Raw genomic sequence first — 13,946 nt, 5'->3', positions numbered from 1 at the left:
CGACCTCGTCTTGGGTTTGAACAATTTTTTTTTTTTGAGGAATGGGTTCGAACAAACTTAAACGAACACGAGTCGAATTGACCACAGTTAGAGCTCTCGGATCGCTCGATTAACACTCCTCCAAGATAAAACGTCTGATAAAGGGTAGCTTCATAATTTTGCCCACTTAAAACAAGGTCATATACGGAAAATTAAATGAATCTGAGAAAATATTTTTTTAACTGAGTTACGAGAGGTTTCAATGGAACTCATGACCAAGCTTCAAAGTGTGGAATTAATGGAAGAGGACGACACCCCTAGCATTTTGCGTTAACCATATTATTCTATTCTGCATTTGTTTTAAGAGTTTTCGTTTAATTCAGCGGTGATATCGTTTGAAATGGTTGCGGAGGAGGAGGAAGAAGATGATGAAGGCAGATTGAGATTGCATGAAGGAGGAGGAAGAAGATGAAGCTTCTCGTTCTCCATTAAAGCGTTCTCAATTGACGGAGTTCACATTGATTTTATAATTTACATTTTTTATTAAATAAAAAAATTATTTAATGATCTGGCACATTTGTTTGTCCTGGTGAATAACCTGATCCAAAGCTTTGTTATCCAAAGGTCTTAAATACGGGTAATAGACAATGTAGTATAACAAATATGAGCTGTAGCCTGCAGGTGCAAGTACCCTTTTCTTATGCCACTACACTTGGTGAATATATATCTAACATCAAAATCTGTCTAAGTGGGTATAAATCTAAATTCACGTCTGATCTACCACCTAAGTGAATATCCACTATCCGTCTATTTCAACATGGCTATTTACTTATACCATCTTGAAACTATTCATTTTTAATATTTTGTTAAATAGTTGTACATTGTGAATAGAGTGGGGATCAAATAGATTTAATTGGGTAGTGGATAACTAGATATGAAGTGTAGAACATGATGTGAATTAAGCAAGTATGAATTCAAATCCACTACCTATTCACTATCCACGACGGGTATAACTTTTGATATCCATACCCGTCCACTTTAACCAAAGTCATACCCATACGGCCATACTTGCTCCAATCAAAGCAAGTGTGAATGTGTGACGTAAAATCTTAAAAATTATACCCAGTTGTCATCCCTAAGTAAAGATCGAGAAAGCCTTTTACGAGTTAGTTCCTTTACATGAATCCCATAAGTCCATAACCCCATTCCCCTCTTCCTACCTTGGTGAACTGAAAATAGGTTCATCAATCTTCTCCCTCTAACTCTGGGCAAAACTCTACCTTTTTCTCTTCCTTCTCCTACAATCTTACACTTCTACAATTCACCAAATTAACTCCTTTTATTAATTTCTAATCATCTTAGATTAATTAAAATTAAGTATTGTTTAAAAACAAAGAGGTTTTAGGGGAGGTAAAAGGGGGAAAGAGGCAATAACAATGGTGGTTGCCTCAAGTGGAAACGCTTTCGCTAAAGAAGTCTCTATTCGCAGGAGAATCATCAGCATGTACTTTCTCTCCTTTCAATTCACTTCTATCTTACTCTTTTTCTTTAATTTCATTCGTGAATTTGTTTTCTGCAATTTTGATTTTTCTGGGTTACCCATTGTTCTGTAATTACTTTATTGATGATTTGATATTCTGGGGTTCTTTAATTTTGATTTTTTTTCATTACCCATTATTTGATTTCACTGTATCTGATTGTCAATTGTGATGGGGTTCATGGGTTTTTTATATGTGCGTAGATTTATTGAGCTAATTGCAGTTTATTGTGCTTTTATGGTGAAGTTGCAAAAATGGCATGCTAAAGGTATCAATGTCAGCAAATTCTAATTGATTTCGGCTCGAATTGACTCACTTTATGACTAGTTATAAGTGCAGCACTATTTGATCTTGGAATGATGAGCTGAATGGATATTTTCAGAATTGTTAAATGCTTGGGATGGGCATGAGTTCCAAATGTTTTGGATTTTTGGGTATCGACTATGGTTTATGGAACCTATGACATAGGAATTATGCACCTTTGGTATATAAGCATGCCTAGATTACATCGGGTTCTCTTGTTCTTGTGAGTGGCAAAACATTATAGCTATTCGACCCTAAATCACTAGCCAGTGGCCAAATTTTATCAGGGTATATTATTGCTCTTCACTTTAAGAAATGTTAACATCTTTTCAATCCCAGAAAGTATAGGGTATCAAGGATATTTTTAAAAAGTTCAAAGTTTAATTAGTTGAATCTAGAAAGTGCATGAATGGTCCAATGTTGAGAAGTGGCCAATATATAGGGATGAGAGGAATAATTTTCTTCTTCAAAATTTGGAAACAATGTAGCAGTCTTGGGGCATGGTACTTTGTAAAACATATAGATGATGACGAAGAGTAGCTACTAGCAATAACGTACATCAAACTTATACAATTTCGAATCTTGTATCTTGATTTTGTAGTTTTAATTATCCTTTTTTTGTAGCTATTGTTGTTTTCTATACAAGGTGTTGCCAACTTGCCGGACCATACTTTGGTTTAATATTATTTTAAATTTCTTGTGAAATGTAGATTTAATAAGAGAGAAGAAGATTTTCCTTCCTTGAAGGAGTACAATGATTACCTAGAGGAAGTGGAGGATATGAGTAAGTTCATTGCCTCAGTTAGGATTTGGTTTTTCTATCTAGACTTATCGTCTACAAGGTTCAAATAGTTAAAGAATGTCTTTGCTACAGCATGCAACTTAATTGAAGGAATAGATGTTCCTGCCATTGAAGCAAAAATAGCCCAGTATGAGCGAGATAATGCTGAGCAGATAATGAATGCTCGAGCTCGTAAGGCATGTAAGAGATTGTGTATTACAGCTTTCACTTGTCCTAAACTTGAAGATATTCTCATCACCAATCAGTTACATTTTGCAAAAAGATTCTAGTCTATGTATAGGATAAAACTTTTTAGAGATTTTTTTTTTATATTTTTTATATTTTTGTTTTTTTCCCCTAAATTTTTTAGGAGGATTACCGTTTAGAAATTATACATCAAAAGGGGAAGTTTTTGAACATTTGTGTTTGCACAGGCAGAGGAGATAGCGGCAGCTCTGGCAGCCAGCAAGGGACCTGCGCAAGTTGATGCTGATGTGGTATGTTTTAACCATTTATTTTCTCTTCTTGGACTAAATTGTGTCATAATGCTATTCCATGATCGAAACTTCCAAGGATTATTAGATTATCTATTGTTGTACAAATCTAATTGGAACTGCCCCATGCCTGATTTATATAGGAAATACTGCACACCGTCATATGTCACACGAGATGTGAGTATGAATCTATAAGAATATGTAGGTCTGTATCTATCAAATAGAAAAAACGTAACCCTTAGCACTGTGCAGGGATGGTATACAAATTATACATATTAGGTCTTATGGTTTTTGTCAGATCTTATACGATTTTCTAAGATGCTCTCAAGTGTATTGAACTTTTCTAGATGGTAGGATACTTATTTCCCTCTTCAATTGGAATATTGTTGATTAATTTTGCAGGTCTAATCATTGGTTGATCTTTCTTGGTTTCAAACTATCCAAGTTTCATGAACCATAATAAAGCAAAGCAGTTGCATAATTACAAGTGCTGTCATGAACTATATTTTTGGTTTTACTTTATTTGATTTTGAAATTAATCAATAAAGTTGGCGGTGGCTAATGATGCACAAAATTAGAAAGAAATTGTTGGGCTTGTTTGTTATCATTTTTTTCTTCTTTGAAAACTAAAATCAAGAACATGAAAACTAGATAAAGTGACTGTCATTCAATAAAACAAAATTGATTAGTATAAGTGTGAGCTGTGTGACTAATTATAATTTACCTCTGTTTATGAAAGATCTGTTTGCACACAAATTAATGCCGTTGGAGAGATTGTTGACAGAGCTCCCTCTATTAAGTCTTTGGAGAGTGCCTACACTTTAATATGTTCTCATTTCCTTGCTGCCCAGTGCCATCATCCAGAAAGGGTGCTCTGTTGGCTTTAGTCTGCAGCTGAACCAGAGTGGCTTTAGTCTGCCCATAGCCTTTTGTTTACTTAGTCTGCTATAAAAGAAAGCATCCTCATTGTGTTATATTAGAGGAAACCTATATTCTCAGTAGCAAGCATTAAGCTTGATTGCTTGGACCTACTTTTATTGGCTGGAATACATTTCAAAGGTAGTAATCATTTCAATTTTGGTACAATCAAAGCTGGATACGTAAGTTGAACCTTATTCCCTTGGTGTGGTCTAATCATATTTAAGAACCTTTAGTTTTATGAGGGAGCCAAAGATGATGCTAGTGTTAATAAAGATTATTCAGAGATAGCAAAGCATTGTTGAACTTGGAGTTTTGTATCATTGTGCAAAGAACAAGCTAGAAGGGTTAGAAATGTCTTTAAGCATATAGGTATTTGAATTTCCTAAATGGTTGGCTTGGTTGCATTAACAAAGAGATGCCATGTTAAGTGGACTTGGCAGCTTTAATATCTTATCATCAATATGGAGTTTAAAAAAAAATTAGAAGTACTCCCTTTTTATTCTTTTTTGGGGCAGTAAGAATACCATTTGCTGTTTACTGTTAACACGAAAGTGCTATTTATCTCCAAATTAATATAGTATTTTTTATTTTACTTGAAGGCTGTATGCTTGAATGCTTCTCTAACACAATCACAATATTGAGGGGCCTTTTATTTTTTGAAACCATCTTAATTGCATATAGACTTCATCAAAATAGTTGACTTTGATTGCCAGTATAGCATTGGCCACCAATCCAGTATTTTAGTCATCAGCAAGCCATGCTTAAAACATAGTTGTTCTTGATAGTTGATGTAATCCATTATGGTCTTTGATAGCACCTTTGGAGATGAATATTTGATTCTCCAATTGGCTTTTTTAGTATTTTAGAAAGAGCAATCATAGGTTGGGTTGTCTAATTAGGAAAAGTGGAACAGTCCATTTGCCTTTTCCTAGATCCACAGATTGCCAATCTGGATAGTAATGTTTTCTCAAATCCTTTTCATTTTTGCAACCCACAGACTATGGGCTAGACTTTACCTTGGATGATGTACTTGCTGTATTCCATTTTCTTTGCTTGTTCTGTATGGGTGAGTCCAGAAGATGTAGAGCAGTTTGTAAGTGCACAGCCAGATGGCTGCAACTTTTAAAATAACCAACACATTCATTGGTAGTAGATATAATTATATATGAAGTACCTAAGAAGTAGACTTATTGATATTGAATTGGAGAATTGAACTATTGAAGGCCCTCTATCATTCAGGGAATTTGGGAACCCACTTTTATCAATTTGCCGTAGAAAGTCTGTTACGCATAGTTGCTAGTCCCAGCTCTCCACTCTCAAGAACCATCTTCTGAGGACAATTCATTTTGCTCCTAGGAGCTTCAACAATATTCATGTGAATTATGTCTGTCCTGCTTTCAAGTCACTACATGTTTTTACTCTGTCGAGTGCCAATCTGACAAGCTCAAATTTAGGAAGAACTAGCCACATCTATATGTGTTTCCCCTTTTCCTTGGTTCTGCAGTGGTAGGTTATTTCTACTGATATGATGAAGCCAATGCTTGATAAGCAATTCCTTTGATCTCGAATATATAGTTCATTTCTTGTCCTGAACATATTACCTTTGTGTTTGCTCACTTCAAGAGATGGTAGAATGGTTATGTTGAGAGAGTTGATTCATTTGGGTGTTAAATTTTTCCTATTTAAAAATAAATTTAGAATTTCCTTGGCTTTACACTCGTGTTCATTGACTATCTGCAATTGGATACATCCTAAATTTGTTATTTTTCCCCTCATGAGCTCTTTTTCTCCCTTTTCTTTCTTTTCTCCTTTTCCTGTATTGGATTGAAGAGACCATAGAGCGACTTCACTGCTTGGTTTGGCTGGCTGCACCTCTGCAGGGTAATATTAATGATAACACACTCAAAATTTAGTTAGAATATCTTTTAGTACTGAAAGTAGCTTAGGCAATTGGAGATCTAATCTCGCCTGTTTTTAAGATTGGACCATGCACAATTGTAGGTGATTGATCACTTTTGCCCGTGCATCCGTCGTTTAACGACTTTAATCTGTTTTGGGTTATGCACGTGAGATCTAATACTGTTTGTTTGTAAGATTGGACTGTGATCAGATTCACCTTGTGGTCTCTTCAAGTCTTTATTCTTGCTTGCCTATAGAGAATTTTTTAGTACATCCCATATTGTCTTGAGGGCCTTGAGCTATTGAAGTTTTTCTGAACAGTCCATATTGCATTTTTACACCGTCATCTTTGTCACAAAGCAAAGTTCTACTTTCCTTTTAGCACGGGATTTAAGACGTGTCCATTTGACTCTAATCTTTTCCAAGCTGAATCCCTTGTTTGTGTAAGCAGGCCACAGAACAGAACCCACAAGCAGGGATATCTACCACAGCGCAAGGGTATGCACCTGCAGTTGCAGGGGGGGCATTTATGCAACCAAGACCGATGGGAATGGCCCCACAACCAGTACCCCTTGGGGGTACTGATCTTGATGATGAAGAAATGATGAAGCTTCGAGCTGAAAAGGGTGGACGTGCAGGAGGTTGGACTCCGGAACTTGGCCGGAAAAGGGCACTTGAAGAAGCTTTTGGGTCTCTTTGGATTTGAGGTCTTTAATAACCTAACATATGCATCATGTTTGCCATGTTGTCGATCATTCAAATGTGAATTTTGAAGCTCTATATGTAAACTTACAGTTTGAATGTCAGCTCACAACTTCGAGCCCCCCCCCCCCCCCCCCCCCCAAAAAAAAAGAGATTAGAAAGATGAATGTGTATGTAATTTATCACTTTATGAAGATTTTTACATACTATGAGAATATAAGTAGTCTATCATGCCCTCTTTCACCCTGCCAATCTCTTGTGATGAATTAGGATGTGGAATTTCAGACAAGTAGTTATACTATGAGTTTCGATGGGACTAAGGTGCAAAGCCAGCCATTCCCGAACCACCCTCTCTTCTCCCGCTCAAGGTCGACAACACCAATCTATTAACTTAAAACAAAGAAAATGCTCTAGGAAGCACGCTGGTTATGATCAACATGCTTGTATATTCGTCGCCATCACAATTTTTACAACCCATACCGAGTTGTATATTAATGTACAACAATTTAATAATTTTACTCACGTTATGTTTATGGCCGCTTTCGCCCAAGTATAACCATAAATCCATAAAACAGGACAAAGTTTTTGTTATTGGTGATAAATGACTATAAATTCATGATGTACAACACACAAATACATGAAGTAAACATTAGCTTGTCTTTGTTAGTTTGTTGCGTTATCTTCTAACAGTTTGCTGTTGCCTTTTAATTTTTGAGACATCTTCGTTGACAATCTCAATCTTGTTTATGTCATTTTATCATTTCGTGCAACATACTTCCAACTTTAAAGAACCTTTTTCTAGGTTAGACAACTAGATGTAGCGATTAACTGTCTTTATACACTCATACAATTAGACATAATATCATCATAATGCTCAACAACTAATTCATATCCTTTCGAATTTAATTCGGTCATATCTTCGTAGTGTCTATACAAATTCAAGCTATGGCATTTAATTATGCGTTTTTTTTTTAAGAAATCAAGTTACTTGTAACATTCCATAACCATTTTTCTGATAAGGGTTACTTAATAAGATCTGATAACTTCAAATAAGATCAATTAATTAAGTTTTGATAGGTTCAAAACGAGAACAGGTGAATAGAACACACCCTTAATACTAAAGATAACGTTTTATAATTTGATGACTTAAAGCAGACCATATGTATGGCCTAGTATGACATGACTGAAAGAATACAAAGCAAATTAAAACTAACTCTATCCACATTTATAAATCTAATTACGTATAGTATGTCACAAATTATACTCCCTCCGTCCCCAAATGATAGTCTCTTATGGGCAAAAATCACGGGAATTAAGAAACTTAAATGAAAGTAGTAAAATTACATTGAAAATATAAATTTACATTGGGTATGTAAAATAGTAGAGAGAGAAAGTAATAAAAGTACATTGAAAAACAAAATTTACATGGGAAAGTTAAATTTTCACAAATATTGTTGTAATTGGAGGAAATTTTGATAAAAAATTGATATTAATGGTACTTGAAAAAAGCAAATGAGACTATCAATTTGGGACTAAAAATAGGCCATAAGGGACTATCATTTGGGGACGGAGGGAGTAAATGAATACAATTTTCAATACATTTATACTTTGCTGGAATTTATGATGTTATGCTAAAACTGTCAGCTTCCTTTAATCATAAGTTAATTACACGCAAACTATACTTTTAAACTTAAAGTTTTAACTGAACTAAATATATTTCTTGGAAGCAACTCTTTCCCAAAACCTTAATCTATATAAACAACATTTTTCCATACAATAAAATCATCAAAATTCAAAAATAACATCAAATTTAGAAGAATTCATAAAAATGGCAAAAAAATCATTAAAAGATCAAGCTTTTAATGGGTTAGGAAGCCTACTAAAATTACTACCAACAGGAACAGTTTTCATGTTCCAATTTTTAAGTCCAATTTTAAGCAACAATGGTCAATGTCACACCACAAACAAGTACATAATGGGTGTTTTTCTAGTAATTTGTGGGTTTAATTGTGCATTTTCTACGTTCACCGATAGCTATGTCGACGACGAGGGGAACGTACACTATGGGATAGCCACACCCACGGGGTTTTGGCCTACTAGTCGTACTAGTAACGTTGATATGTCTAAGTATAAGCTAAGGGCAGAGGATTTTGTACATGCTGTCACGTCGGTTTTCGTGTTTGTTGTCGTGGCGGGTTTGGACAAGAATACGGTGGATTGTTATGTGCCGGCGTTGGAGACTACTCGGAAGACTATGCTTATGGTGTTGCCACCGATTGTTGGTGGTCTTTGTAGTGGCATTTTTGCTATGTTTCCTAGCACAAGGCATGGTATTGGGTACCCTTCAAATAATGGTGCTAATTCCTAATTAAAAACTTTGTGGTTTTTTTATTTTTTTAATTGAATTTTTCTAATGTTGTCATGTGTTGGGTCAAATTCAATTTTTCAAGTCTTAAAAATTGAATGTTTAATTTTTATAATTGAATGATGGTTTATTGTGCAATTACTATTGAGTGTTTTATTTGTATAAAATCTGTCAATGTATACCAAAAAGATTGTATACGTTCAGATTGGGAATATTGTTGTACAGTGAATAAATCTATTGTTTATTTGACTGAAGGAAAGAGAATAAAATTTACGAAGTAATTGTTTGCATGCATAAGTTTAAATTAGATTGAGAAAAAAATTGTTGTGTAGTGAATAAACATGAGAACAAGAAGAGAAACTCACCCTACCACATAGTGTAGACTGTGAAGTATTTATGTTAAGTAAATCAATTATTAGTATTTACAAGCATTATTTGTATGAAATTCGTGTGAGGGTTCTTCTCTATGTTTGAATTGTATAAGCCACGCATCACACATGCCAAAAAAGTTAGTCAAAGTTTTAAAATGAAGGCATTTTTCTTAGTTTTTATTCTCCAAATTGTAATAATCAGTAACTATATATCACTACTAGAAAATGACTTCTTAGGATACTTGGATAGAAGTGTTAGTTGGGTCACATATAATGTCGTACACACATAAAAGTAATTCAGGTGAGTAGGTGAAGTGTTGCTCAAAAGCGCGGTGCAACATCTCAAATTACTTTTAACCCTCCCCAAGTCACTTTTAGGTTTTTCATCCCTAAAACCACTACTCTATTATCAAATTAACATCCTCGCCATCTAACTTTCTCTAAGGTCACTATAGTAATTCTGAAAAAGTGTCGTCTTAACCCATCGCATGTGCTAAAAAACTAGTCGAAACTCGTAAAAAAAAGGGTCTCTAGTCAGCAATTTGCAAAAAAAAAAAAAAAAAAAAAAAAAAAAAAAAATCATGGGTGTGCAATGTGCACAAGCTTGATCTTAGCTATTCCCAAAGTGACCATTAGGCTAACCATTAAACCATATATCCCTTACCTTATAAAAAGTAGAAAACATCTCTTAGGAATAGTGTACTACCAATTATACCCTCAAAACTATGTACAAAGTTGTGTACAAAATGTGTATTTACTTTAATACCCTCATTAATATGTTTACTATCATTAATATATTTAATGTTTTTTTTTTTATCATTAAACATATCATCAATTATTTTTGTTTTTGTTAACTAATAATTTGTAATGATTTTTTTTAAAATAAAAAAATTCTAATGCTTTACACTTATATGATATTATTATTATTATTATTATTATTATTATTATTATTATTATTATTATTATTATTTAAAAAGAAAAAATTTGTATGTACAATGAAACAGTTTATTACCAAGTGACTGTTTATTTTTACTTTTTCATAGTTGATCTTCTTATTTCCGCAAAGTCTCTTGACTCTTGAGAACTTTGATTTGGAATAAATTCCTACTAACTTATCATTCCACCGCCCCCCCCCCCAAAAAAAAAAATAATATATTGTCGTTTTTTAATTGCAACTATTGCTAAGGTTTATAAGCTTTTTTTTGGTGTGTAGAAAGCCACCACGGCGGATGATGAGAATCGATCCAAAGATCTCTTGGACCGGAGGGGAGCTCTAACCACTTGAGTTATCCCTCACTATGTGATTTATTAGCTTTTTAAGTGTACATATAAATAACATCATAGAATTTGAATGGGATTCATATATTAAATAGTTTGGTGATATTTGAGCAGGCGTATGTTATCAAGAGGTATAAAGAACTAAAAATCCTAAAATCAAGGGAAATCGGTGGTAGAAAAAAAATGGTATTAATTATGAAGAGAATTTAAGATGAAAAATATAACTACTTAGTTATTGCTTTAGTATTGATATAGATATTAAATGGTCGTCGTAGAACATTAAAGAATTTGCTTACATATTATTACTCCATATGACCAAAGATCACAAAAAAATTCATTTGAAGAAAAACACGATAGAAATATTATACTAAGTACTATTGAAACAAGCACAACAATTAAGGGCCTGTTCACATTTACTGAACTAAACTGAACTGAACTGAACTGAATTGATTGGAACTGAACTGAACTGAATTGAGCTGAAATGAATATTTTATGTGAGAGGGAAATTAAGAGCTGAACTGAACTGAACTGATTGGAGCTGAACTGAACTGATTGGAGCTGAACTGAACTGAAATTAAGTAAATATGAACAGGCCCTAAGAGTTCTAAACTAACAATGACCGCTTAAAATATGAAGGGATGGAAAACAATTAAATATTATATAATAATAATAATTTTGAAATAACACTGTCAAACTTTTGAGGATTTAAAAAATAATTGTCTTAAAAGATTTTGGTGGCTTTCTTATAATTCTACAAATTCACCAAATATGCACATAAATCAAATAGTACGTATTAAAATTACTAGGTCTACCACCCTAACCAAAAGTGTAAATACACGCCAATACAACTTCTCCGCAAGAGCTAGCCCCTCCGCGCGCACGCGCGCGCGTAGGATACCCTAGTACCAAGAAAAAAATAAAATAGTAGGACCAACAACAATGAATACCAATATATCATGCTTTACTCCACGAGTGTAGGACTCTGATCTATTGGCTCTGTTGAAACAATTTGAATCAAATTTTATAATAATCGTATATAAAATAAGTCAACTACGAGTACTATACTATACTAATTAATCATATGATTATTAACTTTGCTAATTATGATTTTATAGGCCATATCTTTGTGATTTGAAACCACTAACTGCGGAGTAGTTCTCTATGTTTCTATAGACCTTTGCTTCCCCGCATCATTTAACAAAACTCATTATATTTTTGACTATTTATTTGTAAATATATGTGTTAGATTATAAAATTATAAAGGTATGTCAAATTTCGAGACAATATGAAACGAGCTTGGGTGATCCGAACAAGGAGGAGGTGAGTTCGGTCCACAAACAAGGCTTAGGAGCTTTCATACTAATATCAATTGGCATTAGTAGAAGTAACTCCTCTACCTTATAAAGTGAAACCATTTCTCCTCTTTCTCCAACGTGGAACACTCACAAGTGGGTATAATAGATTTCAACGTATTATATACTTTCTTTCACCCAAAAATTAAAGGTAATCTTGTTGTTCTACATTCGTCCTAAATATACAATTGGCTGATTTGAAAAACAATCAAACCGTAGTTATCAATGATGCATGTAAATATCTTTTATATCAAGGGGTATAATAGAGGACTAAGGTTGATATTATAAATTTTTACGCACACCAATTAACTTCCATATAAGTTAAAACAGTTTACCCTAGAGTTTCTGAAAAGTACGTAACAAATGTTTGCTATGAAATATGTAGGTACAATGCTATATAGTATATACTAGTAATAGTCATGTCAATTTTATCATCTTCCCATTAACTTCTCAAAGGGTAATCTATGAATAAACTTGTCATTATGTATAAACCGTAATTAATATACAAAAGATAATAACTTTCATTGGACATCAGTAGTTTATAACTTTATTTAATTGCCATTTTAAAGGGATGGGATATGTTAGAATACATATAACATTTATGACCGAAAGAATTATTATTTACAATATGTAATTGTAAACAGTTGTTACATCAAGACACTATTAGATCGATGTGGCGAACATGTTGTTCACATCGAATTTAGTATTACGTATTTACATAGAGAATTCGTGATGTTAATTCAAATAAGATCAGGTTAATATGTAGTCTTTCTTCACTCCTAATTGTTAATCTAATTACTTGTACTTGATTTGCATTGGACATTTATTTGGATATATTACTCCACTTTATTAAGGTCGCTGACTTTAAAAACTAAAATAAAATTGGAGCATTAGATAAATAAAAAAAATAATAAAAAAAAAGGAGATATTAGGTGATGAAAGAACCAACTAATGAAGTGGGAACTAATACTAAAAAGTAAATGACTTTAATTTAGAGTGGTGCACCCCTATTCTACTATTGTTTCCCACGATGGTTGCACTCAAATCTTTACATCATGTTAATGAAAAAGAGAATGTTCATGCATTTCTTTTTTGTTTTTTATTGCTTTCACAAATGCCTTCTAGCTTGCTTCTTTCCACTTTCTTCTTAAACCCCTTCCTCTACCTCTATCTCATAGGTGGATTTCTAAGAGTGGAGTTGACATTTTTATTAGTACTTTGTGGTACATGGAAATCATGATGATAGAGGTACCAACTGAGTCGTTCGGATGAGATCATATTTAATTAAGATAAGCTGGTTCGAATCTTATGTCATATTGAGATGATGGATCAACGAACAATATTCAATGGTTAGTCAGGTTGTATGTGGATTTCCATTATCATAATTAGTTAAAGTGTTGATCTAATCTCGTATACATCTTTGCTCTTTCTATTGTAATATAGTTCATGTCGAGTCAATTATATGTACGTGTTTTTTTGGTTGTAATTGTTTTTATGGTCTACCCTAATGGCATGATGGCATGAATATTGCTTGTCAAGCCCAGCCTTTTCAGCTTTACTAGTGTTATAAAGTACAATGTTTTACCCCTTTGTCGTATGTAGCTAAAGTCCTAAATGCCAGTGCAGCGCATTACGTACTATAGAGTTATAGACTATTGTAGTTTGAAACTCATGGGTCATGCTCCTTTTATAACGTTTGATATTAGGTGAATTGTATGCTAAAAGTTGAAACTCATTTGATAGACGCTAATAAATATGTTTTTACAAACGATACAAGTATATACTAATGATCATAATGGAGTTGTAATGTTTGTACACCCACATTGCTCCGATTCAAATATAAATTTTGTCATTAATATTTCTGTTAATATCGTCTATCCCTTTCGAAAATGTGGAGGTTTTTGAAAAGAAATTAATAAAAATTCAATTTATGGATATAGTGCCATGATAATAACGCTAGAGT

The 13,946-nt window shown here is 33.4% G+C and overlaps 1 protein-coding gene and 1 pseudogene across 2 annotated transcripts; both read left to right on the top strand.

Moving 5' to 3' along the window:
- Positions 1-1,149: 1,149 nt before the first annotated feature.
- Positions 1,150-6,744, top strand: LOC145611612 (uncharacterized). 2 transcript variants are annotated; one of them, XM_081666953.1, is made up of 5 exons: positions 1,150-1,483; positions 2,531-2,604; positions 2,695-2,802; positions 3,036-3,098; positions 6,367-6,744. In XM_081666953.1, exons 1-4 carry the CDS (start codon positions 1,416-1,418, stop codon positions 3,086-3,088), a joined length of 303 nt encoding a protein of 100 aa, XP_081523079.1. In that variant the 5' UTR covers positions 1,150-1,415; the 3' UTR covers positions 3,089-3,098; positions 6,367-6,744. The 2 variants fall into 2 exon arrangements, 1 of the variants encoding a protein (XP_081523079.1); XR_014106415.1 differs by having other exon boundaries at positions 1,152-1,483; positions 3,040-3,098.
- Positions 6,745-8,419: 1,675 nt separating this feature from the next.
- LOC145612527 (protein DMP2 pseudogene) lies at positions 8,420-8,996 on the top strand (annotated as a pseudogene).
- The last annotated feature ends 4,950 nt before the right edge of the window (positions 8,997-13,946 follow it).

The sequence above is a fragment of the Chenopodium album genome, chromosome 24 (genome assembly GCF_948465745.1).
Source record: "Chenopodium album chromosome 24, dcCheAlbu1.1, whole genome shotgun sequence".
Classification (NCBI taxonomy): domain Eukaryota; kingdom Viridiplantae; phylum Streptophyta; class Magnoliopsida; order Caryophyllales; family Amaranthaceae; genus Chenopodium; species Chenopodium album.
Note: the sequence above shows the minus strand (reverse complement) of the source record. Positions and strands in the feature narration are given on the sequence as shown.

Excerpts from the sequence above, each read along its gene's own strand:
- LOC145611612 (XM_081666953.1), top strand. The coding sequence starts at position 1,416 with ATGGTGGTTGCCTCAAGTGGAAACGCTTTCGCTAAAGAAGTCTCTATT. Across the intron at positions 1,484-2,530 it reads CGCAGGAGAATCATCAGCAT|ATTTAATAAGAGAGAAGAAG; the intron begins GTACTTTCTCTC and ends TGTGAAATGTAG. Across the intron at positions 2,605-2,694 it reads AGAGGAAGTGGAGGATATGA|CATGCAACTTAATTGAAGGA; the intron begins GTAAGTTCATTG and ends TCTTTGCTACAG.